This window comes from Equus przewalskii, chromosome 6 (genome assembly GCF_037783145.1).
Source record: "Equus przewalskii isolate Varuska chromosome 6, EquPr2, whole genome shotgun sequence".
Lineage (NCBI taxonomy): Eukaryota > Metazoa > Chordata > Mammalia > Perissodactyla > Equidae > Equus > Equus przewalskii.
Window position 1 is genome coordinate 902,686 of NC_091836.1, and position 23,045 is coordinate 925,730.

Sequence of the window (23,045 nt, forward strand, 5' to 3'; positions counted from 1 at the left end):
GCGCGCGTACACACGTGCACGAATGCAAGTGAAACTGGGAAATCTGGATGAGGTCAGTGATTGTTTCCATGTCAATATCCTGGCTGAGATATCGACTATTGTTTTGCAAAATGGCCCCACGAGGGAGACCGGGCAAAGTGTACAAGGGACACTCTCAGTGTTATTTCCTACAACTGCAGGCACATCTACAATGATCTTAATAAAAATTTCATTTAAAAAAATTCTGAGACACAGTCGGAGCTGCCGCCGCCTGGAGCAGCCGGGACCCCCAGCCTCGCCGCCCCCGCCCAGCCTCTCGCGCCATGCCGTCGGAGAAGACCTTCAAGCAGCGCCACACCTTCGAACAAAGAGTAGAAGATGTCCGACTTATCCGAGAGCAGCATCCTACCAAAATCCCGGTGATAATAGAACGATACAAGGGGGAGAAGCAGCTTCCTGTCCTGGATAAAACCAAGTTCCTTGTGCCTGACCATGTCAACATGAGTGAGCTCATCAAGATAATTAGAAGGCGCTTACAGCTCAACGCTAATCAAGCCTTCTTCCTGTTAGTGAATGGACACAGCATGGTGAGCGTGTCCACACCGATTTCTGAAGTGTATGAAAGTGAGAAGGATGAAGATGGATTCCTGTATATGGTATATGCCTCTCAGGAGACATTTGGGATGAAATTGTCAGTGTAAGACTAGAAAAATGCGTCTGTTCTAGAATTTTTTAAACCCTTACTAAGGAAAAACAAAGGGATGTTACCAACTGAGATCGATCCATTCATCTAATCACAGATCATCAAAACAGTAGTGTTCCTGCCTAGGAGTTTTAGGAAGTTGTTTTTTTGTACTTAAAGCAGAAAAACTGAGCTGCAAATGAGCACATTCAGCTTTGGAAAACTATTATTTAACCTGGGCTGTCGTGTTTTCAAATTTAGAAGTTTAAAAATAAAATACTTTGCATTCTGAGTTGCCAATAAAATAGACCTTCAAGTTATTTTAATGCTCTTTCTCCAATAGGAATTTGCAATTTGAGCATTCAGAGACATGAGTCTCCTCTCCAGGTTCACAGAACCTGCCGACTTTTTATGCAAGGGTTTCTACTCAACTAGAGAAATCTTCCCAGGAGGATCTACAAGCATAAGTTGTCGAGCATAGCCCCCCAAAACGCATTTGCCGTAATTGGCAAAAAGCAGGGCAAATGGGGGTGTCTGAGAAAACTCTGCACTGCTGTCTGAGGTTCCTGATTCCTGATAAGTCTCCCCCACGTCGACGCGCTTGCAGTGGGAGTTTTTTGATTTGTTCCCTAGATAGTTACACACAGAAAAGCACCGCTGCTCACTAGGAGCCTTGAATAATTTATCATTTTGATTTAGTTTCTCAAAAAGCCCAGAGAAAAAGAGCGACCTTTCTTCCGTTTTGGATGTTCTTTAAGAGCTCATAGCAGAGCCTGCTTGGGTAAATGAGCAAGCGGCTGGATCAGTTTCCTTCCTGAGGACAGTGCTGGGAGCGATGGGATACTGAAAGGAAAAGCATTACCATTCAGATGTGCTTCCTCCACCCTGTGGCTTAAAGCTGTAGATGATCCATGTTTTATGTTAAGTGTGTGATGAAAATATGTTATTAAAGTTACAGCATTTTTAAGAGTATTTCAGTTATCACTGTTAGGTTGACCCACCATCAGAATTCCCCACCAAGTGCATGTCAATGGTGAAGAAAACACAGCAAGAGGAGACGCGCGCTCTTCCAGATGTCAGCGGCAAGAGTTAAACATTTTCCAAGTCCAAGTAGAATACATGACCAGTGCTTCCTCCTGCCTGCATGGGGTTCATATTTCGTGTGTCTGTGGGAGTCTCACAGACCACTTAGACTACGTGTCGCAGGTCACGATTTACCCTTGTGTATTTAGGTGTGTGGAACATGTATCTGTTAGTGGAAGTTATCTTCGGGAACGGAGGGAAAAGCAATATTACTGCGTCTGGGCCCTCAGCCCCCAACTCCCGTCCGCTGCTCTTCCAGCTGCATGCCGCTGCCCACATGGCTAACTTTGAATATGTATATTTTTACATTATGTAAATCCTTAATCAGCCTGTCTTGTTTAGACTGTATATGCCATTATATCGGACATTCTTGTAACTACTGTGTGATCAATAAGATTCCTGTAAGAAATTCTACTTTTTAAAAAACAAAAATACCATGCTGAGAGGGGGACTTACATCCCACATTAGTGGGTGATCACTCTATTTATAGGATCTTTAAAACAAGTACATTTTTAACAAACTAAGGTGAATAAAGGCACAACTAAAAACTGTCAAAAAAAAATAAAATAAAAATAAAAATAAATAAAAAAATTCTGAGAGGCCAGCCTTGTGGCCTAGTGGTTAAGTTCAGGGCACGTCGCCTCGGCAGCCTGGGTTTGACTCCCGGGCACAGATCTACACCACCATCGATGGCCATGCTGTGGCGGTGACCCACATATAAAATAGAGGAAGATTGGCACTGATATTAGCTCAGGGACAATCTTCCTCAGCAAAAAAAATAAATAAAAATTTCTATGTGTTGGTTCCTCAATCAGTTAACATAGTGTTACCATATGACCCAGCAATTCCACTCCTAGGTGTATACCCAAGAGAATTTAAAACGGATGTTCAAAAACAAAAATTGTAGGTCTGATGGTGACGCTGTGCTTATGTGTCTTGTTAAACGTCCTTGCGTCGTAGAATGCGGTTTGCTGCGGGGCACTCCGGGGCGGGAGCAGGTGGAGACGAATGGCTAAGACTCCTCGGAGAGTTCGAGGACGGGTTCTTGTTCGTGCATCCTGGAGGGTCGACTCTCCTCTCCGCTTTGACACCGAAAACTTCTACGAATCAAGCACACGCCAGTTTAGACGGGACATAAATCTGTCTTTAGGGCTCTTAGAATAAACCAACATCAAACGTTCCGACTTGGCGAGCAGAACCCTCCGTGTGGGTGGGGACGTGGAGACATGAGGATTTGCCTGTTCAGGGCCATTTGGGCCAAATCCCGGGGTCTGACCCGGCCGTCCCTTGGCGATCGATGTGTCCCACACGGGGCCCATGCGTCCTGCATGTGACTTCACCACCATGGCGTTTGCAAAAGGCTTCAGCAACCTAAATATATATATATGCATCCGAGAGGGGCTGGCGAGACGAGCCCAGACAGACGGGGAGCTGGGAGCGGAAATGGGGGTTGAGGCAGGAGGAAGCGTCCTCGCTCCCGCGGGCCCAGCAGATGTCTCCGTGACAGACATTCTCATTGTCAGGACCAGAAAAGGGGGCGCTCCCAGCATCGAGCGGGCGGGGGTCAGGGATGCTGCTCAACGCCCCCCCACCCAGTGCCCAGGACGGCCCCACAGAGAATGACCCGGCCCAAGTCAGCAGTGCCGAGAGGGGACCCTGGTCTAACCGGTTAGGAGAAAAAAGACAAACCAATGAGGCAGAACGTTTCAGTCCACGGGGCTGCTGGGCGGCGGAGCCCAGAGAGCCATCTGTGTGCAGAAGTCGCCTGGCCAGGGGGCACCGAACACACGGGAAGTGCCAACGTGCTGGAAGCCATTTTTATTACTGCTACTGTTGTTATTAATAGAGTTTGGGCTAATGGAGCACTCTGGGGTCCTTGGAGGTGTCATGGGAGGGGTCCCCCCTGGGAGGGCAGAGGTTGGTCTTCCCACTGGTCCAACAAGCTGAGCGAGGTCCCACGTCCCCGCCTCTGCCTTCTTGGCCTCCCCTCATCTCAGCACCCCATCTCTAGCCACACACTGGGGCTTCGGGCCGACCCTTAAAATAGTCAAAGATGCTGGTTCCCCCGGAGCCTTGGCCTGCCGGCAGCCACTTCAAACTCATAAGAACAAACTGGTCGCCCCAGGCTGATGCAGCCCCGCCTCTCCAGGTTGCAGAAAACTGTGCTCAGCAAGAAAAATATACTCTCCCAGATGCAGCTAATCCCAATGACATTGTGAATCCACTGCTCCATCCTTTTTCAAATGCTTTCACAACCTGAGTGTCCATCGATGGAGAAATGGATAAACACAATATGTCCGTCCACGCCCTGGAATATTACGCAGCCATGAAAAGGCAGGAAATCCTGACACCTCCTCCAAAGTGGATGGACCTGGAGGATGAGATGCTCAGTGATGTGAGCCAGACACAGATGGACACACACTGTGTGGTCCACTCACAGGAGGTCCCCAGAGGAGCCACATCCACAGAGACGGAAAGTGGATGGGGGGCCAGGGGATGGGGGAGGGGTGGGAGTCAGTGTTTCATGGGAACAGAGCTGCAGTTTGGGGAGATGGAAATTTCTGGAGACGGATGGAGGGGACGGTGGCACAACCGTGTGAATGTGCTTCATGCCGCCAAGCTGTGCGCTGGAAATGGTCCAGGACCCCCTCAGGGCGCCACAGGACGTTTAATCATCTCGTCTCCTCAGGCCCCTCTGGGACGACGCGGTTTCCCAGACCTGCCCGTTGGGGCGCCCCGGGCCGCCGCGAGGGCTGGTTGGGTGTTTTGTAGACTGGCTCTCGGCTGGGGTTTGCCTGTGTTTTTCTCATGGTTACACTAGGCCTGGGGTTGGGGGGAGGACCTTCTCACACCCTCCTGTCGAGGGTCCCTGCTCTCACTGAGACCCATCACTACTGATGTCGATCTTCGTCACCCGCCTGAGGTCATCGAAAAGGGTTTTCACACCCGTCAGCTCACCCGTGCAAACCGGTGAGCTTTTCTCCACGGACAAATCAGCACTTCTGTTTGCAGATGGAAAAAATCAAATGTGTTTTTACAGTCGAACATCCATTGTCTGGCATCCAGAACTTCTCCTGGGACCTGGCTTCTCCTGTCCCTCACTGTGGGACCTCCTCCCATCCCCTCATCGAATGGCCTGCCTCCCCCAATCCAAGACGCTCACCACCACTCAGGAGAAAAATGCTATTTAGTCGGGAAAAAAAAGCCAATAAGCTGGAGTCCTTTCTGCTACTGGGGATCGCGGCAAAATTCTCATGGGGAGTGGATTTTTAGGTGGCTCTGTGTCACTGCCACAGCGCTGGATGAGGCCGGATCTGGTGCAGGTAGAGGAAATGCTCAGTTTTGGGGTGTGCTATCATTTATTCAATCAACAAACAGGGAGGGCCCACTGTGTGCCGGCACTGAGCTGCTGGGCAAGGGACAGTCAGCGGCGAAAGGTGCAAAAGGTGGGCCTGTCTGTGCCCTGGGCGAGCCCACAGCCCGGGCGGAAGGGCCATTAGTCCCCACTGGACGCCAATAATCCAGAACTGCCCTGATGTTCTGGCCCCACGGTTGCAGCCGGGAGGGTGTCATGTGCAGCCCTGACCACACGGTGGCGACAGAGGACCAGCTGTCCTGGTCCATCCCGGTGGCTGGAGGGGCCGAACTGGGGATGGTGCAGGGGTCCCTGGGGACAAGTGTCCCAGCTTCTGCCCCAGAGCAAACCCACTCCCGGCTTTGGCAAGGATAGAGGCGCTCAATCCACGTCCATAAATACTTGTGGAATTAATCCTGGTCCGTGTTCACCAGCCCCCCGACCCCTGACCCCCGACCCCACGTCCTGTTAGCTTTGCCTCCCGTTTAAGGCCAGGGCAGAATTTAGGAACCACGGGGTGGAGCTCTCTGCAAACGCGTGGATGCCCCTCTCCTCCCCGTCCCGTCCTCATGGTCACCAGAGTTAGCAAATAAAAATACACAACGCCTCGTGAAATTGGAATTTCGGATAAATAACGCATCGTCGTCAGGTAAAAGCACGTCCCATGCAATATTTGAGAGATGCTTATGCTAAAAAGAGTTGGTCTGTAGCTGAAATGCAAATTAACTGGGCGTCCCGTGCCTTCCAGGATGAAGCGTTTGAGCTCCGGCCACTGGGAGCTCCTGCAGTCAGAGGGTCCAGGTCCCTTGGACGCGCAGATCCAGGACATTCCCGTCATTGCAGAAAGTTCTGTTGGACAATGCTGGGCTGGAACATTCTAGAGAGATGCTGTCCAACACAGGAGCCACCAGCCACATGTGACTATGTACATTTAAATTTAAATCCGCTTGGCCACTGAGGTCCAGCGTGAGCCGGCGTGGCTTTCTCTCTGTGAAGGGGAGGGGCCGGGGGTGAGCAAGGCTGTGGCAAAAACGGGGACCCCCATCAAAGGCCCGACTGGGGCGGGTGAGACGAAAGGAGCCCCAGGCTGTGCCCAAGTCACCTTTCAACCTTGTTCCCCACTATTTTCTCCTGTCCCTCTGCCTGCTCTTTGTTCCCTGAACGGGCCCTGTGACCCCAGCTCCTCCAAGCCTTTGCCATGCCATCTCCCTCAAACCCCGCCTTCCACGCGCCCTCTATCCGGCCTGCCCGGCATCTCCGCTGAGCCGTCTCTCCTTCCTCTGAGGTCCTGGCTCACCATCTGTCATCCTTACATCCATCCACCATCCTCCCATCCATCCACCCATCCATCCATCATCCATCCATCCATCCATCCATCCATCATCCATCCATCCACCATCCATCATCCATCCATCCACCATCCATCCATCCATCCATCCACCATCCATCCACCATCCATCCATCCACCATCATTCCATCCACCCATCCATCCATCCATCCATCCACCATCCATCCATCATCCACCATCATTCCTTCCACCCATACATCATCCATCCATCCATCCATTCATCTACCATCATTCTATCCACCCATCCTTCTATCCATCCATCCACAATCCTTCCATCCATCCATTCACCACCCATCCATTCATCCACCATCATTCTATCCATCCATCCATCATCCATCCATCATCCACCATCATTCCTTCCACCCATACATCATCCATCCATCCATCATCCTCCCACCCATCCATCCATCCATCCATCATCCATCCATCCACCATCCATCCATCCACCATCATTCCATCCACCCATCCCTCCATCCATCATCCATCCATCATCTACCCATCCAACAAATATTGAGCACCTACCAGGTGCCAGACACTGTTCGCTCTTCTCTGGTGGGATTGTTGGTCTTCCTGGTCTCAGGGGGGCGTCTGCATTGGCCCCTCCAGAACGTCAGCACCTGAGGGCAGCAATGGGGGGTGGGGCTACTAGGGGCCGGCACTCGCTGGGCACTTACCACGTGCAGGCTTCACGCTCAGCTGTAGGAGATTAAACCTTGATGAAGCCCCCATTTTACAGGTGAGGAAACCGACGCCAGGGAGGTGAGGTGACACGCCCAGGGTCTCGAAGCAGGAAGGTGGTGGGCAGAGACGGGACTCGGCATCTGTCTCCAGGACTTGTGTTTTTTCCCTGCATGTGGTGGGCATGAGGAGCAGTTCCTGCCCCAGGGACTCACGTGGCCGTGTGGGCGGCGTATCCTCCCCAGCTGAGCCCATTTGCAGATGGCTCAGTCTCACAGATGGAGATCCATGGGCTTGCCCCTCAGCATCCCCCTGGGGTCTGATGAGACCCAGCACGGGGGGCCACGCTGACATGCCGAGCCCATGAACCAACAGAGACAAGTGACGAGGAGGGTGAAAGCTTCCTTCGGGACACTGGCCAGGCCTCAGCCTTCGGTTCCCTGGGCGCGCCCATGAAGAAGCTTGATGCACAGGACACGTGCTTTGCTTTTCTGCCCCTCCCCCCAGGAAACACTTCCCAGCTCCCTGGCCAGGAATGTGGTCCCTGTGGGCGGTTGAGTTTGAGTTACTCCAGCTCACAGTGGCTGAAACAAAGGAGAGTTTATTAGTGCTCATAATCGAGAGGTTGGGATGGGCTGCCTTCAGGCACGGCTGGATCCAGGGCCTCAAGCAGCAAGCTCAGGAATCCACCTCTGGCCATCCCTCGGCTCTCCCTGATGACTGCAGAAACTCTGAGCTCCCACTCCTCATCTTTGCAACCCCCCGAGTGGGGAGCAAGCACACCCTTCAGACATTTCTGGAAAGTCCTGGGACAGCATGTCCTCAGAGCTGCATGGTTGACAGCCCTGTCTCCCGGTTGGGAGGCGTCACCCTCATTTACCATTGCATCTTTTAGAAACCCCTGGAGAGGGCTCTGGCCAGTCTGGATTTGGTCCCTAGCCCGGGGCTTGACCTTCCCCTGGCTGGTCATTCAGCTGCCTCACCCCTCTGCAGCCCCCACCAAGCTCCTGGGCGTCCCCGACAGTTTTGAGGTGCCTCTCTTCTCCCCAATTTACAGCAGCAAACTGACAAGCCGACTCAGCCCACGGCTCCCCAGAGGCAAAGCCGCCCCATGACACCTCTCAACTGCTTGCAGGTCCCAGACCAAACCCCCACTGTGCCCACTCCCCTTGGGACCGTCACTCGGGCTCCAGCCCCTCTTCCTTCCCCAAGACTCACTCCCAGCCCCCTCGACCCCTCGTCGGGACTGCCCCTTCTCTCTCTCTTTGCCCCCAAACTGCAGGGGCGTGGTCTCCATACCCTCACCTCCCTGCCACCTCCACTACCTTCTGCAGCCCGACCTCACCCGGGTCACCTGGGGCCACCGCAGCCACGTCCAGCATTGTCCACCCACCGTACTGGTCTCCTGGGGCGGCCAAAATGGATCCCCACAAAGCGGGTGACTGAAAACAATAGGAACTTGTTCTCTCACCATCTGGAGTCCAAAACCGGGGCGTGGCGGGGCCGCTCCCTCCCGAGGCTCCAGGGAAGGGTCCTTCCTGCCTCTCCCAGCTTCTGGGAGCTCCAAGGGTCCCCGGGCTTGTGGTCACGTCCTTCCAGTCTCTGCCAGTGTCCCACGGCCTCTCCTCTGTCTCCGAGTCTCAAATCTCCCTTTGTGCGTCTCTTAGAAGGACTTTCATCATTAGATTTAGGACCCACCCTAACTCAGGATGACCTCATCTCAAGGTCCTTCACTATATTTGCAAAGATTTATTCCAAGTAAAGCACCATTCACAGGTTCCAGGGCACGGATCTTTTGGGGGCCACTGTTCAACCCACTACACTCCCCAGATGGTCCCCAGAGCCTGGAGTGTGGCTCTAGGGGCATCCCCATGTTGCAGATGGGAACGTCCAGGCAGGGAGACCAGCCCTGAGCCCCGCAGTCCAGACATTGCCCCTCTCAGCTGGAGGGTCTGATGCAGATGCCACTCCCCCCGGGGGGGGGGCTGTCCATGGGGTGCCCTGTCCATCTGTGGCTGCTGCCTCTCCGTCGCCTCCTATTGCCCTACCTGACCTGTCGTCCTGAGCCCCTCTCTTCCTCCAGGAAGCCCACCAGGATGCTCCACCAAGACTTCCTAGCTTTCCCAGCGGGCTCCATCACACAGACCCCTCCTCATAGCCCACTCCTCAAGCCGACAGCCTGTGGGCACCTGACCCCCAGGTTTGTCCTTGGCACACTCCAGGGCCCCTCCCTGTCACCAGGTCCCATGCCCCACACCCCACCCTTCATGCACTCCTCAGCTGCCTCCCCCTCCTTCAGAACTTTGGTGGCATCTGCTGATGGCTGAAGGTCCAAATCACCGTCCCTCAGTCCTCGCCTCCCGGGGAGCCCCAGCCCTGAAGACCCAGCTGGTGGCCTCACAGGCCAAGGTCCTCAGCTCCCAGCTAGACCTGGCGTGAGTGGGAGAGGAAGCCCGACTCCTCACGCTGCCATCCCTCAGGGGCTGAGGGGCACCAAGGCCCGTCCCTGGAGGGGGGACTCCATGACCTCAGTTTCCCCAGCTGCACCATGGCAGGTGGACCCCATCCTGCAGGGGTTGCGGGGCCAACACAACCACAGAGCTGGGCAGACACCCTAGGATGGGCTGGCACCAACCCTCGTTTGGCCATGGCTGGACCCCCAGGGATGTTGGGGACCCGAGCCCCAGGAGAGGGGAGCCTGGCTGGACCACTCCCCACCCCCTGCCCAGACCCGGTGCCCTCGTCCGGAACAGGACACACTGCCTGACTTTCCAAACAGCCTGGGCCAGGGCCCCAGGGCATCCTGAGCCCTAAGTCCTTTGTCTGGAAGATTTGGGGTGAGGAGCTGGGTCTGAGGCCCCCTCCCCCACCCCAGCCCCTCCCCCATGCCCGCCAGCCCCACACCACGCCATGGGCTCACGTGTAGTAAAAAGACTTTATTAAGAAGGCTTTGAATTCAAAAAATAAAACTCTTGATACAATTTCTGAACCCTTAAGTCAGCTCAGCAAATATATAATCAGTAATTTAGCTGTGTAAGTTTAAAGGTCCCTTATTTATTTAAAATAAAATATATTTTAGTTCTTAAAATTTATTCCATAAAGTACATATTTCCCTAAAAATTCCCTACATATACACAAGAGGTAAAAAGTAAAAGTTTAAAAAAAAAACCAATTTAAAAAAATTTAAAAACTGACAACAGAAACCACAGCAGAAGGGATTAATAATTAAAAAAAAAAAAAGTTAGAAATTTCTGGTTGGGATGCCCCTCGACCCCCCCACCCCCGTCCGGCCCGCGCGGCTGACGTTACAAAAGGGGGAACCTGTCAGCCCCGAAAAGGGAGTAAAAGTGTCACCCCCTCCCCCCAGGGGGTTCCTACAGGGGCCGTGACCGCGCGGAAACCCAGTCACATCAGAATCGGGCTACATACGTACAAAAGGACAACCGAGAGTTGTAAAAATCGTGGTTTTCTTTTTTTCTTAAAAAGATCACCCCGGAGGGGGGTGTCTTAAATAAAAAGTGCAAACAGACCATTTGTCTCCGGTTTATTTTAAGCTGTCGACTCAATACTGCTATTTTTTAAGAACTGAGGTGTCGCTGGGCCGCCGTCTCCACGCCTGGGACCGGAGTTAAAGCTCGTCTGTAAACACTGGCCACGCGCCCCGCGCCCCCTGCCCTCCCGGACCCCCTGGCCGCGCCGAGAGCGCACGCGCGCGCATGCACCACCCGCGGACAGCCCCGGGGGTAGCCCCAGGGACCCGCTAGGAAAAGATATGAATGGCCTGGGTGGCAGGCGTGCGACAGGCGGGACACTCCGGCTCGCTCTTGCCGCAGATGCGGACGGCGCAGTCCATGCAGAAGAGGTTGTGGCCGCAGGGCACCAGCGCGGCCATCACCTCGCCCTCGGCGCACACCACGCACTCGCGCGCCAGGGCCGGGGTCCCCGGGGCGGCCGGGGCGGGGGCGGCGGACAGGGCCGCCGAGGGCTTGCGGCTGCTTTCGGAGGCGCTTGAGTCCAGGGGGGCGCAGGCGGCGGCCGCGGAGCTGCTGGGCAGCGAGGTGGCCGCGGAGAAGCTGGAGCCGCTGGAGAAGGATGACAGCGCGCCCTGCGGGGGTCGCCAAGGCAGGGCGCCCACCGGGTCCGGGGCGGCGCGGCGGGTCAGCGGGAGCTCCAGGCCCAGGCCGCCGGGCTCGGGCAGGGTGGGCGAGTGTCGCGGGGTGCCGGCCCCGCTGCTGCGCCGGGCGCCCGGGGCGGGCGGCGCGGGGGCCCCGTTGACGGCCGAGCAGCCGCTGAAGGCCGGCAGGGGCGCGGCCCGCTCAAAGGGGGCCCAGATGGTGGCGGCGGTGGGCACGGTCAGGTCCAGCGCCAGGAAGTCGAAGCCGAAGTCGCAGTCCTCGGGGGCAGGTGGCCCCGTGGGGGCCCCTGGGCCATCCCCGCCAAAGGAGAAGCCCCCGTTGCCGGAGCCGCCGTAGGGGCTGGTGGGGCCCGCATCCGGCACCGGAGGCCCCCCGCGGCCGCCCGCGTAGAAAGCCTCGGGGCCCCCCGGGGCGCCCAGGGTACTGTCCCCGCGGAGGCTGCCCGTGGGCGCGGGGGGCCGCCGGCCCGGGTTGGGGGCTTTGGCCCAGAGGCCGGCAGCCGCCCCGAGCAAGTCCAGGCAGACGTCGGTGCCGTTGGCGTGGAAGTCGCTGTCGGGGCTGGCGTCGGTGAAGGCGCCCGTGCGCAGCGTGATGTGCGCCTCGATCTCCTCGCGCGCGCGGTCCACGTTCTCGGGCATGCCCGTCACGGCGAACACCGGCTCCTTGTCGCGCCCGGGCGTCACGATGTACGTGTGCGTCCGCTGCTGGATGCGCTTGATGGTGGCGCCCTTGGGCCCCACCACCAGCCCCACCACGCGGTAGGGCACACGCACCTGGATGGTGGTCTGTCCCGGCAGGTTGGGCGGGCCCTGCGCCGTGCCGGGCAGCCCGCCGGCCTTGCTGCGCGTGGCGCGGATCACGGAGAAGTGCTCGGCGGCCGAGAGGATCTCGCGCTTGGCCATCTCCACGTCCTCCTTGCGGCCCGTCACGATGAAGACCGGCTCCTCCCCGCGCACTGGCGTCTTGATGTACGTGTTCGTCTTGGCACGCAGAGCCTTGATCTTGCACCCTGGGGTGGGGGTGGGGGGCAGACACGGTGAGGGCGGGGACCCCTCCCCAGGACATCCCTCCTGGGCAGCCAGCGCCCAGGGCCGGGAGCCCCCACCTCCCCGGGCGGTGACCCTGTGGGCTTTATCCTCAGCCACACCACGGCCCTCCCTCCCTCCTGGGGCCTCAGTTTCCCCTCTGATCCAGGAGCTGGGGGCAAAAAGGCAGGGAGGACCGTGTTGTGGGTCAAATATCGTCCCTCCAAATTCACATCCACCTGGAACGTCAGAATGGGACCTTATTTAGAAATAGGGTCTTTGCAGATATGATGGTTAAGATGAAGTCACATTGCAGCAGGGTGGCCCTGAATCCAGTGACTCGTGTCCTTATAAGAGGGACACACAGACACAGAGGAGAGACCACACGAAAGCGGAGGCACCAAGTGGAGTGCTACGGCTCCAAGCCAAGGGACGCAAGGACGGTTGGCAGCCGCCAGGAGCCGGGACGGGCACGGCACAGCCTGTCCCCTCGAGCGTCGGAGGAGAGCAGCCCTGCGGACACCTTGATGTGGGCTGTCCATCCTCCAGAACTGAGAACGCCGCCCTACTGTCCCAATCCGTCCAGGTCACTGCGTCAGCCCTGGGACACCACCCCCCACCCCCAGTGACAGGTGGGGAAACAGGCTCAGGTTACAAAACTGCCTCTGATCTTCTGACCGAGTGGACCCCGCCCTCCTCGACAGCAGACTCCCAGGCCCCGTTAGGACACCTCCAAAGGCCCCCCCGTGGTCCTGGCCTGAGAGGGGACACTTGGGGACACAGCACTGTGGCTTCGTTATTGCCGGCTGGGGCCACCCCTTGGAGGGGACGGGAGTGAGCATGGGGGTAGGGGGGAATCAATGCTGCAGGCACGGGGCACTTCACCCAGTGCCTAGGGGGCGCAGGAACTGCTGCGGGGTCTCTAAAAACAGCAGCCACCCCTGTGACATCTAGGCCTGCCGGGGTCCCTGATACCACCCTGCTCCGGGTCTTTTGAGGCTGCCTGAGTCTGGGCATGGGAGTCTGGGAGAACCCTCTCTGGGCTCTGGGGAGGCTGGAGGCCCAGGATATTGTTTCAACACAAACAGAAAGCGGCCTTGAGAGCAGCAACATTGTTGCTAACCTGCGGGCAGCGCACGATACAAAGTTGGGACCGTCCAAGAGCTAGAGGCTGGGCCGGGGGCTGCTCCACACCGGGGAACTGGGCGGGGGACACGGGAGGTGGCAGAGAGTGTCCTGGGGGCAGCCCCACCCCAGTCCAGCCCAAGGAGGGCAGCAGCCCTGGAACCAGAGGGAGGGAGGGCGGGGAGGGACGGCTGTCCTCCCATCTCCGGCCTCACCTGCTGGGTGCCGCCTCTCCTCCACGCCCAGCCCCCTCTTACTGGCAGCCCCCAAACCCAGCCTGGTCCTGGTCCCCCCCCAGCACTGCAGCCGCCACGTGGCTAGCCTGGCCTCCACTCTTGCAAGGAGGGTCACCTCCCCACTGAGCAGCTGGAGGGCGTGGCTCTCAAATCACACACATCTCCCTGCCCCCTCCTGCAGCTACCCCCCCCACTGTCCACACACGTGACCTTTCCCACCTGTAACGTTCTCTTCACCACCCCCCACCCCTATCTTCTCCCTTCCTCTGTATTAAATTGCAGCCTGGTGCCCCCTCCTCCAGGAAGCACACACTGACTACACCGGGCTGGACCCCAGCACACACATTCAGAGTTTCTCCTCACACCACACCGAGACCGGGGACTGTGCTGCAAGGGCCGGTGCTCTGGGGATTGCCTGGGGCACTTGAGGAAACTTCCTATGCCTCAGTCTGCTCAAGGAAGGCAGAAACAGACCTGGCTCACAGGTTTGGGGGCAGACCCCAATGGACTGCGGACCGGCCAGTGGCCTGAGGCAGGCGCTCGTGGGTCTTCAGGGCAGCCGATGAGGAGGCGACAACCTCACCGGGAACCTTTCCTCCGGCAGAGCCTCGATGAGGAGAGGGAAGCCAGGCCCGGAGAAAGGGCAAGGAGTTCGCCAAGGTGGGGTGGGGGAAGCAACCCCCAGATAGGGGTCCACTGGCCCTCTGCACTTCAGCTGTGACACTGGTTGAGCCCCAAACCCCACCGACACCAAGCCCCCAAGAGATGGCCGAGCTGGTGGAGGTGGGACTATACAGTCCAGGAAACTGGGGCTCCAGGAGTGACTCTGGCCACACCCCTGCCCCAGTGGGGATGACACAGCGAGGCTAGAGTGGGTGGTGACAAGTGGGGGGACCCTGGGGTCTACTACCAATGGGTGGGCACAAGCTGAAATGCAGATTCCTGGGCCCTGCCCCAGGATTCCGACTCAGGGAGCCTGGCGGGCCTGGGCATGGGGGGAAACCCCCTGCGGCTGCACCCCACCCCCATCAAACGGGCCAGGCCGAGGGCCTCCACGCGAAGCTGAGACAAGGGCAGCCTTTCACCTCCCATCACTCATGAGTCCCATCCTGGAGTCCTGGCCATCCATGCACTGGGCACTCAGGAAACCAGGCCGCATGGGCCCAGCCCCCAGGGAGCCCAAGCAGATGACCACGGGCGACACTTAGGAACGAAACCTTGAGGCCGGGAGGGAAGCCGAGGGGCTGCCCCGGGAAGGAGGACGTGGGCGGGGGAGCGCTCCCACCCAGGGAACAGCGGGGCAGAGTTCCAGAAACAGGCCGGGCCGGGACAAGGTGCCACACTGGGCCCCCACCCAACGGGGTGCTGTCCCCACTGGGCCAAAGTGGGGCGCAGCCCTGGCTGGGCCAGATCTCAGGCTCCTCCGGGAAACAGGGACACGGAAACGCCCACCCACAGGCAAGGCACGTTCTCACTGCCAACACAAGGAGCCCCCAATCCCGGCCCGGGAATCCTTTTCTTTCTACACCCCACACTGGACAGAGGGAAACACAAGGCATGGAGCCGGGCACAGGGGAGGGGAGTGAGCTGCAAGCAAGGAGGCCGCCCCCGCCGAGGGAGGAGAGCACGAGGCCAGCGTCCTAACCTCGGCCTGACGACGGCAGAGATGGAGGGGACCGCATGTGGCCGCCAGTCTGAGCCCCACCTGAAGCACCATCCATTCACTGGTCCCTGAGTGAAGACCTACTGTGCACGGTGCCCAGGACCTGCCTGAGGAGCCCACCCCAGCCACAGACACGACATGGCCCCGGCCAGCAAGGGAGGCACGGGAGGGTCACCCCCACAGCAAGTACGCAGCGGCCCCCAGATGACCTTGGCCGGCCGGCTGGAGAGAGCTGCCCACCCCTCATCCTTTCCGAGGCCCCACTTTTCCTGCCTGTAAAACAGGGTTTTGGACGAGGGGACGGGCTTCCCAGCCCTCCTATGTCCCCATGGCGCCGGCAGAGCCAACGAGACTCAGGTTCAAATCCCAGCCCGGACGCTTGGCTTCAGCAGAGCTCTGCCTCCCGTGGCCTCATCTTCCCGGCTGTGACCGGGAGTCCAGGACCTTCTCAGGGCTGGGAGGGGGGTGGGGGTCTCGGGCTGGGCAGGTTGAGGCTCCAGAGCAGGGCACCTGGGAGCTCTCGGGGGCTGCACACGCTCACCCTGTGCCCACAAGGGGCACGGACCCATTCTAGGACTGAGAAAACTGAGACACAGAGACAGCCAGGGGGTGTCAGGGGAAGGGCCGACCCCAGGTCTGTGTGACTCTGGTCTGGCCGGGGAAGGGAGGGGGCCGAGCGAGTGAGCCCCTCCTGCCCTCTGGGGGCGGGCCTGGAACTGGGTTGACAGAAAGGATGAGGGGCTTGGGCGGGCCACACCCCCTGCAGAGGAAGAGCTGAGCAGTCAGCAGGGACCCACGGTGTGGAGAGTGGGGTGGGTGACAGGAAGAAGGGGGGCAGGGCTGGGGCACAAGAGTCGTCCAAGGTGTGCTCGAACCGGGTGGGAGAAGATGGGAGCCACAGATGGTTCTAGAACTGGGGAGATGCCAACCTGTCCTGATACTCATGTCCCCTTCCTGGTACACCCTGCACCCACTTATGGGGTGGCTTTGGTGGGCAGGCCTGAGGCTGAGATCAGAACCCACATCTTGCTGGAGCGTCCCCCCAACAGCCCCAGGGAGGTGCTGCCCCCATCACAGAGAGGGGCTCTCATTTGTCCCGGGTCACGGGGCCACCAGTCTGCAGGGTGAGCCCCAGAGCCTGCCTTGCTGCGTGCGCACCACCAGCAAGAACCCAGACTAGCCCCCGGAAATGGTGCCAAATGCCCACCGGCAGGTCGGGGTGGAGCCTGACGCCCCAGGTCCCCTCTTGACCCCCAAACTGCCCAGCCCAAGGCCGCAGGTTCCGATGTCCCCTGCCCGACTCCCACCACCATCTGTGTGGCCCTGGTCTCTCTGGAAGGACCCCCAGGTGCCAAGACACATACTCATGCTAAACCATCCAACAGATGACCCCAGTGGCTTTGGGCCACTGTCCCCAGGCCTCGGTTTCCACGCCTGACCCCTGCAAGCTTCTAGACTCTTGGCACAGAGCAGCCTTCTTGTTAGGTGTCCCACTGCAGTTATGGGGGACAGAGCGGGAAGGGGGCGTCCTAGATAGTTAAGTGGCAACAAGGTGGCGAAGGGGGATCTGTCCGGCCGGGGCCCCACTGTGCCTGCCCGTGGAGGTGGCCAGCATGGCTCAGAAAACCACCTGCCCCCATCCCGGCTCCCACTCCTGCCGGCCAGTCCCACAGCCCACACTCTGCCTGGCCCTCCTGTGTCCCCACGTGGGGAGGACAGGTGAAGGACTGAAGGCCCCTGCACCCACAGCCCGGGGGCTTGCTAGCCAAACGGCCCCACCCAACTGAACCAGCAGAGGGCGGGTCCAGGGCATCCTGACTCTCCTCCCCGTGGAGGTCCTCGCCTGCCGCGGTGACGGTGACAGGTCACCTTCCAATTCAAATCCCTCGCACCCTCCGCTGGCTCCTGTTACCTGGGATCCAGAGCTGGGACCCCCAGCCTGAGCATCCAGCCGCCCCACCTCAAGCCCCGCCCCGGCCCCGCCCCAAGTTCTAGAACCTGGCTGACCAGCAGGGAGCTGGGAGCCGGGAGGGGGAGGCCGGGTCAGGAAAGCAGTAGAAAGTTGAGGCCGGTGGGCAGGCGGCGAACAGGGTGGGTGGGTGTGTGCTGGGCCGGGCACTGCCCACCACCGCCCGCCCACCCGCCCCGCAGCTCCAGGGCCAATGAGCGGCGGCCGGCCTGATGTCACCCTGCAAATCTCAGCCTGACTCTCTAACAAAGAGAACAATGGGGCGGCCACAGGGACGCTCCAGCAAGGCCGCTGCCGGGACCCCACACCCTGGGCCAGATGCCCGCCAGCCTGCCAGGGGAGGGCTGTGGGGTGGGACCCCAGCAGCGGCTTTTACAGCTGGTCCTTACCCACGCCCCCGAAACCCTGACTTGGGGCTGAGAGCCGGGTGGGGATTCTCTCTTCTGCACTCCTGGCCCCACCTCCAGTAAGGCCCCCCGCGGCTGACAAGTCGAGATGTACCCTCTTTGTGCCGCCAAACTTCTCTCCTGACCCTGCCCTGACCCCGCGCCCCAGGTCACCCCCAAACCCCAGCGAGCCCCACCCCATGCCTGTTTTGGGTGCAGAGCGGCCACCACCCAGCCCGGCCCTGCCCCCTGGTCCCCGGGATGCCAGGGCTGGCGACCCACGGCCTGGGCAGCGGCGCCGCACACAGGGGCCTTTCCGCGATGGAGGCGCCCAGACAAAGGCAGCGGCGGAGCCGGAGCGCAAAGGGGTGGAGCGCAGGCTGCGCCCAACTTTCTCCCGCGGCCGGCGGCAGGACAAAGGCGCCCAGGCGGCCACCGAGGCCGGAGCCCACGCGGGGCGTGGCCGGGGTCTGGCGTCCGGCCGCGGGCTGCGCTGGGCCGGCGGCCCCCTCCCCGGGGCGAGCGGCGCGGGGACCCCCGGGGGCGGCGCCCCCCGACGGCGACCACTCACCCTGGCGACCCACGATCTCGGCGACGTGCTCGGAGCTGGGCACCGGCACGCACTCGGTCATGTTCACGCTCTTCTTGCGGCTGCCGATCACGCTCATCTGCTCGGCCAGCAGCGTCGGGGGGCCCAGGGCCGCGGGGTGGGGCGCGAAGCCCGCGAACACGTCGGGCGGCGAAGGCCGGGGCGGCGGCGGCGGCGGCGGCGGCGGCGGCGGCGGCGGGGCTCACGTCGGGCTCCAGCAGCGGCAGCGGGCCGGGGGCCACGGCCACCACGGGCGCGCCCGCCTCGGTCCCGTCGGGGGGCGCGGGCTCCGCCGTCGCCCCGCCGTCCGCGCCCCCGGCCGCCGCCGCCGCGCCGTCCCCGCCGCCCGCGGACGCCCCCTCCTCGTCCGGGCCGCCCGCGCCCCCCAGCCCCAGCGCCGAGAGCTGGTCCAGCGCCAGGCGCAGCGCGGCGGCCGCGTCGTCGGGCTCGGGCGGCGGCGGGGGCGCGGGCGCGGCCTCCTCGGCGCCCTCGGGGGGCGGGGGCGGCGGCGGCGGCGGCGGGGGGCCCGGGCTGGGGTCCCCGCCGGACGCCGCCCCCGGCCCGCCGCCGCCCGCGCCCCCGCCGCCGTCGGGCTGGCCCAGGGAGCTGGGCATGGCGGCGCTAGCGCGCGGGCCCGCGCTCCTGCCTCTCGGCCGCCGGCCGCCCGCGCCGCCGCCGCCGCCCGCGCCGCCGCCCTCCGCCTCTGAGAGCTGGGCCGCCGGCCGCCGGCATCCAGCGGCGGGGCGGGGGGCGCGGCGGGGCGGGCGGGCGGCGCGGGGCTGCTGGGGGCGCGGGCGGGCGGCGCGGCTCTGCTTGCTCCTCGGCGGCGGCGGCGGCGGGCTCGGCGGCGGCGGCGGCGGCGGCGGCGCGCGGACGCTCCTTCCCTCCCGCCCTCCCGCCGCCTCCCTCCGGCCGCCCCGCCCCGGCCCCGCCCCCGTGACGCGCGCCCGGCCAACAATGGGGCGCCGGGCAGGGCGCACGCGCGGGGCGGGGCGCGGTCACGTGGGCGCGGGCCACCCCCGCCGCAGGCGCCCGGGCGGGGACCCGGCGCGCTCGCACGTGCGGCGCGGCCGCAGGTAGGTGGCCGCGGGGCGCCGGGGCCCGAGAGTGCCCGGGGTCCCCGCGCAGGGGCCCCTCGGTGCGCCCGGGCGCGCGCCCCCCTCTCCGCCCCCGGGTCCCTTCCCCCAAGGCTCCTCGCGACCCGCCCGGCCTTCGGACTCCCGCCCCCTTTCCCCGCAGGCGCTTGGTCTCGTGGGCTCGCTGGGGAGGTCACGGGCGCCCACAGCCCCCAGCACCCTCGTGTGCCTGGAGCCCGAGACGGCGCCACGTGGGTGGTGCTTCCCGGCTTGGGCTGCTTTCCACCGACCCTCCGTCTCATGGGGCGCCTGGCACCCTGCCCTGCAGGCCCCCGGAGCAGCCCCGTGTGCCCACCTCCAGGCCACCCTGTCCGACCGGCCCTTCCAGCTGCCCTTTGGGGCCTTCTTTTCTTTTGAGGGGGAAGCCGACCCCCGCCTCCGCTTTACCCTTTGGGATTTCCCATGATAAACGGGCTGGGAGCAGGATGGACCCTGCTCGGAAGGCACCCGGGTCCAGGTCCCTGCTTGGCCATGGGACCTCAGGCCACCCACATGGGCTCTCTAGGTGGGAGAGGGGCGCCCTGCTCCTTCTGTCCAGAACTGCCCCCCACACCCATCCATGTCCACGGCCAGTCTCGCTCGACCTGGTCCTCCCATGTGGTTCCTCAGCCACAGCCGTCCACGGCTGGACTGTCCTTCCCGTTCAGTACTTCTCCCAACAGGTGCCCCCCGCCCCCCCCCGTTAAACCCCTCGTTGCCAGCCTTGGTCCCTGTGCCTGGAACCCTTCCCCACCCTATAGTGTCTCTCTTGACCCCCAGGTCGCGTCCAGCCCAAATTCCTCTCTTGGGATCCAGGACGTCTCTTCTGCGCATTCGAATGCTCAGAAGTAGTAATTACTTTGGGTCTGCTCAGCACTCGGTGTGTGATTGGCATCCCCCCCCCCACTGTGTTTCAGTCACAGGCCTTGTCCCCATCTCCCCCCACAGAAATGTCCACTGGCTGTAGTTGGTGCCCTGGGTCCAGCGTGACCTGCCCTGGCCCACCTGGGTGGCCTCAAGTCCCCCTCGCACCCCCTGGGAGCGCTCACTGTGGCTGCCCTTCCTCAGGGCCACGCCTTGGCACATGCTTGTCCCCCTTCCTGGGGCCCCACCCCGGGTAGAATCAGGTGGGGCTGCCCTATGGCACTCGAAACAAAAGGATGCAGGGGATCAGTGCCAAGAAAGCGGCTCAGGTGGGGTGGGAGGACATCAGGAACGGAGGACGGGGTGTTTGAGCCAAGGGAAGGGAGACTAATATTGGGCCTTTGGTGGTGACAGTAGGGAACAGGCCCGGAGAGCCGCCTGCCCTGGGATGTACCTCTGTGGGGGTCGTGCACGCACACGTATGTTCCTTAAAGCACTCCTGACCCCCGGTCCCGTGGAGAGGTCTTCAGACAAGCCGGGCACTGGGCAGCTGTGTCCTGGGCTCAGACACTTGTTCTCCGGGGTGCCCTTCCCTGCCCTGTCGGCCTTTCTGCTTTCCAGTGTCCCCTCCTGGGCCCCACTCACACCTCACTCCCTCTGGGGGACTTGGGGGGTGGGGGTGGGGAGGCAGCGTCTGATGATGAGGGAGACGCTGAAATGCAGGGACCCGGAGGGAACTGCTCCCACCCCAGCTCACGGCTGCCACCCGGAGACACCGGGGCACAGGCTGGGGGACACATGGGTCCTGCTCGTGCGTGGCACAGCCTCCAGCCGACAGGAAGCCGGAAAAGGATGAGAGAGAACGAGAGAGGGCTTGGTAGTGGATAACACAGGAGCTGGAACGGAAACTTCAGCAGGAGGTTGGAAGATTCAAGTCGGAGAAATCTCCTGGAAAGACAGGTGGAAACAGGAAGAGGACAGAAAACAGGAGCGATCGAGAGTTCCATAGAGGATGGGGGAAATGGAGGGATGTTGTCCAAGAAATAATGGAAGGGGACTGTGGGATCAGCGTCTCCAATAGCTAGAGCCCCACAGTCTGTCCTGGGAACACACACGTCAGGGGTCCTGGGTCCCATAAATGCTTCCAGGTCATGTTCCACGGGATCAGGAAGGAGAAAGTGATGGCTGACCCCGAGGTCTCCATGAAGCGGAAGGAGGAATCGGGACATTTGAGGCCAGCGGGGTCATCACAGATTAGCTTAGCATACTGCAGGATGGACTCCAGCAAAACGAGGGAGTAAGTAAAGGGAGAAACGGGGTGCCATAGGAAGGTGATGGAAGGAAAGGGGGGCTGGGGGATCATCCGAGGGGTTTGCGGTGAAGCACCATGGTGGGGGGAGGGAATCGTTCGGCCATCAGGAGCAAAGATGACAGCTGATTCATAAAGGATGCTGTTTGGCAAGAAATGGATGAGGAGTGAAGAGAGAAAAGAGGGAAGAGGGACCCTGAGTCTTGATGTCGGCACACAGTCGGGATGTGTGAACACAGGCCTGTCTGGTGTTGGCATGAATTTGTGGATAATGGCCCTGTGGTGACGTGGTTTGAAAGTCCTTTCAGAACTGTGAACTGCTGACCTTTGAGTGCTTTGCACGCTGAGGTGCTTAGGAGGCAGACAACGATGTCGGCGGTGTGCTTTGAAATGCACCGGAAATAAGATGTGGTGAGGGATGGACAGAAAGGTGGACAGATGGACAGACGTGGATGAAACCCAAGAGAAATGTCAGTGGTCAGCCCCAGACCAGGTCTTTCCCCCTCGGCACTGCTGACATCAGGGCCGGGTCATTCTCTGGTGGGGGGTCTGTCCTGGGCGCTGTGGGGGGTTGAGCAGCATCCCTGGCCCCACCTGCTCGGTGCCAGGAGCCACCTACCCCACCCACCCGGTACTGATTTTCTGTGTCTTAACAATGACCACAAACTGGGCAGCTTAAAACAACACTGATTTATTCTCTCCCAGTTCTAGAGCCTACAAGTCTGAAGTCAAGGGGTCGCAGGGCTGCGCTGAGGGTCCTTCCTGCCTCTGCAAGCTTCTGGGGGCGGCCTGCAATCCTTGGTTTGCGGCCGCCTCCCTCTGGTCTCTGTCGTATCTTCACATGGCCGCCTCCCTCTGGTCTCTGTCGTATCTTCACATCGCCGCCTCCCGGTGCGTCTTTGCCCAGATTCCCCCCTTCTTGTAAGGACACAGGCCATCGGAAGTAGGGCCACTCTACTCCAGGATGACCTCAGCTTAACTAGTTTCATCTGCAGAGGCCCCAATTCCAAATAAGGTCGCAGTCACAGGTTTAGGGATTGGGATGGGGACCTATCTTTTTGGGGACACAGAGCAACCCGCGACACCTCCCCAGGCATGACGACCAGAAACATATTCGCACCTGTCCCCTGTGGCCGAGAACTGCTGACCCCTGCCCGCCCATCTGGAGTGGGTCACTGCAGAATTCTTCCCACTCAGCTCTGTGTCTGAAAATTCTCGTAGGACGTTGGAATGAAATAACACGGAGCCGGGGGGAGGGGGGTCTGGGGGTGACAGGGCCACGAGCGTTGTTCGCGGGGCAGGTGTTGGCACACAGGCTTCACTTCTCTGGTGCATTTGGAGACCTTCTGTAATAAAAGTATATGTTCAGGTCTGTAAAAAATGTCCTTTGAGACATCCGTTTGGAAATGTCTGTGGATGAAAGTGGGTGGGTGGGTGGGGATCTGGCGGGCGTGGGGGGGAGTCAGGTGGCGGGTTGGTGGGGGGGCTGGTGGGCGGGCGCCT

At 60.7% G+C, this 23,045-nt stretch overlaps 1 protein-coding gene, 2 long non-coding RNA genes and 1 pseudogene across 3 annotated transcripts; 2 read left to right on the forward strand and 2 right to left on the reverse strand.

Moving 5' to 3' along the window:
• The first annotated feature begins 210 nt into the window (after positions 1 to 210).
• Positions 211 to 2,335, forward strand: LOC103544626 (microtubule-associated proteins 1A/1B light chain 3B pseudogene; annotated as a pseudogene).
• Positions 2,336 to 5,703: 3,368 nt separating this feature from the next.
• On the reverse strand, positions 5,704 to 7,709 carry LOC139084281 (uncharacterized). Its single transcript, XR_011541660.1, has 2 exons — positions 6,970 to 7,709; positions 5,704 to 6,087 (listed from the first exon to the last, which is right to left on the reverse strand). It is a non-coding gene; the product is annotated as an uncharacterized lncRNA (long non-coding RNA).
• Positions 7,710 to 10,046: 2,337 nt separating this feature from the next.
• MEX3D (mex-3 RNA binding family member D) lies at positions 10,047 to 19,110 on the reverse strand. Its single transcript, XM_070622354.1, is given in 3 exon segments — positions 10,047 to 12,270; positions 18,237 to 18,435; positions 18,437 to 19,110. Coding segments are annotated over 3 exon segments (2,016 nt in total). The 5' UTR covers positions 18,869 to 19,110; the 3' UTR covers positions 10,047 to 10,885.
• Positions 19,111 to 19,220: 110 nt separating this feature from the next.
• LOC139083760 (uncharacterized) lies at positions 19,221 to 22,923 on the forward strand. The gene is made up of 2 exons (XR_011540662.1): positions 19,221 to 19,330; positions 22,248 to 22,923. It is a non-coding gene; the product is annotated as an uncharacterized lncRNA (long non-coding RNA).
• Positions 22,924 to 23,045: the final 122 nt, after the last annotated feature.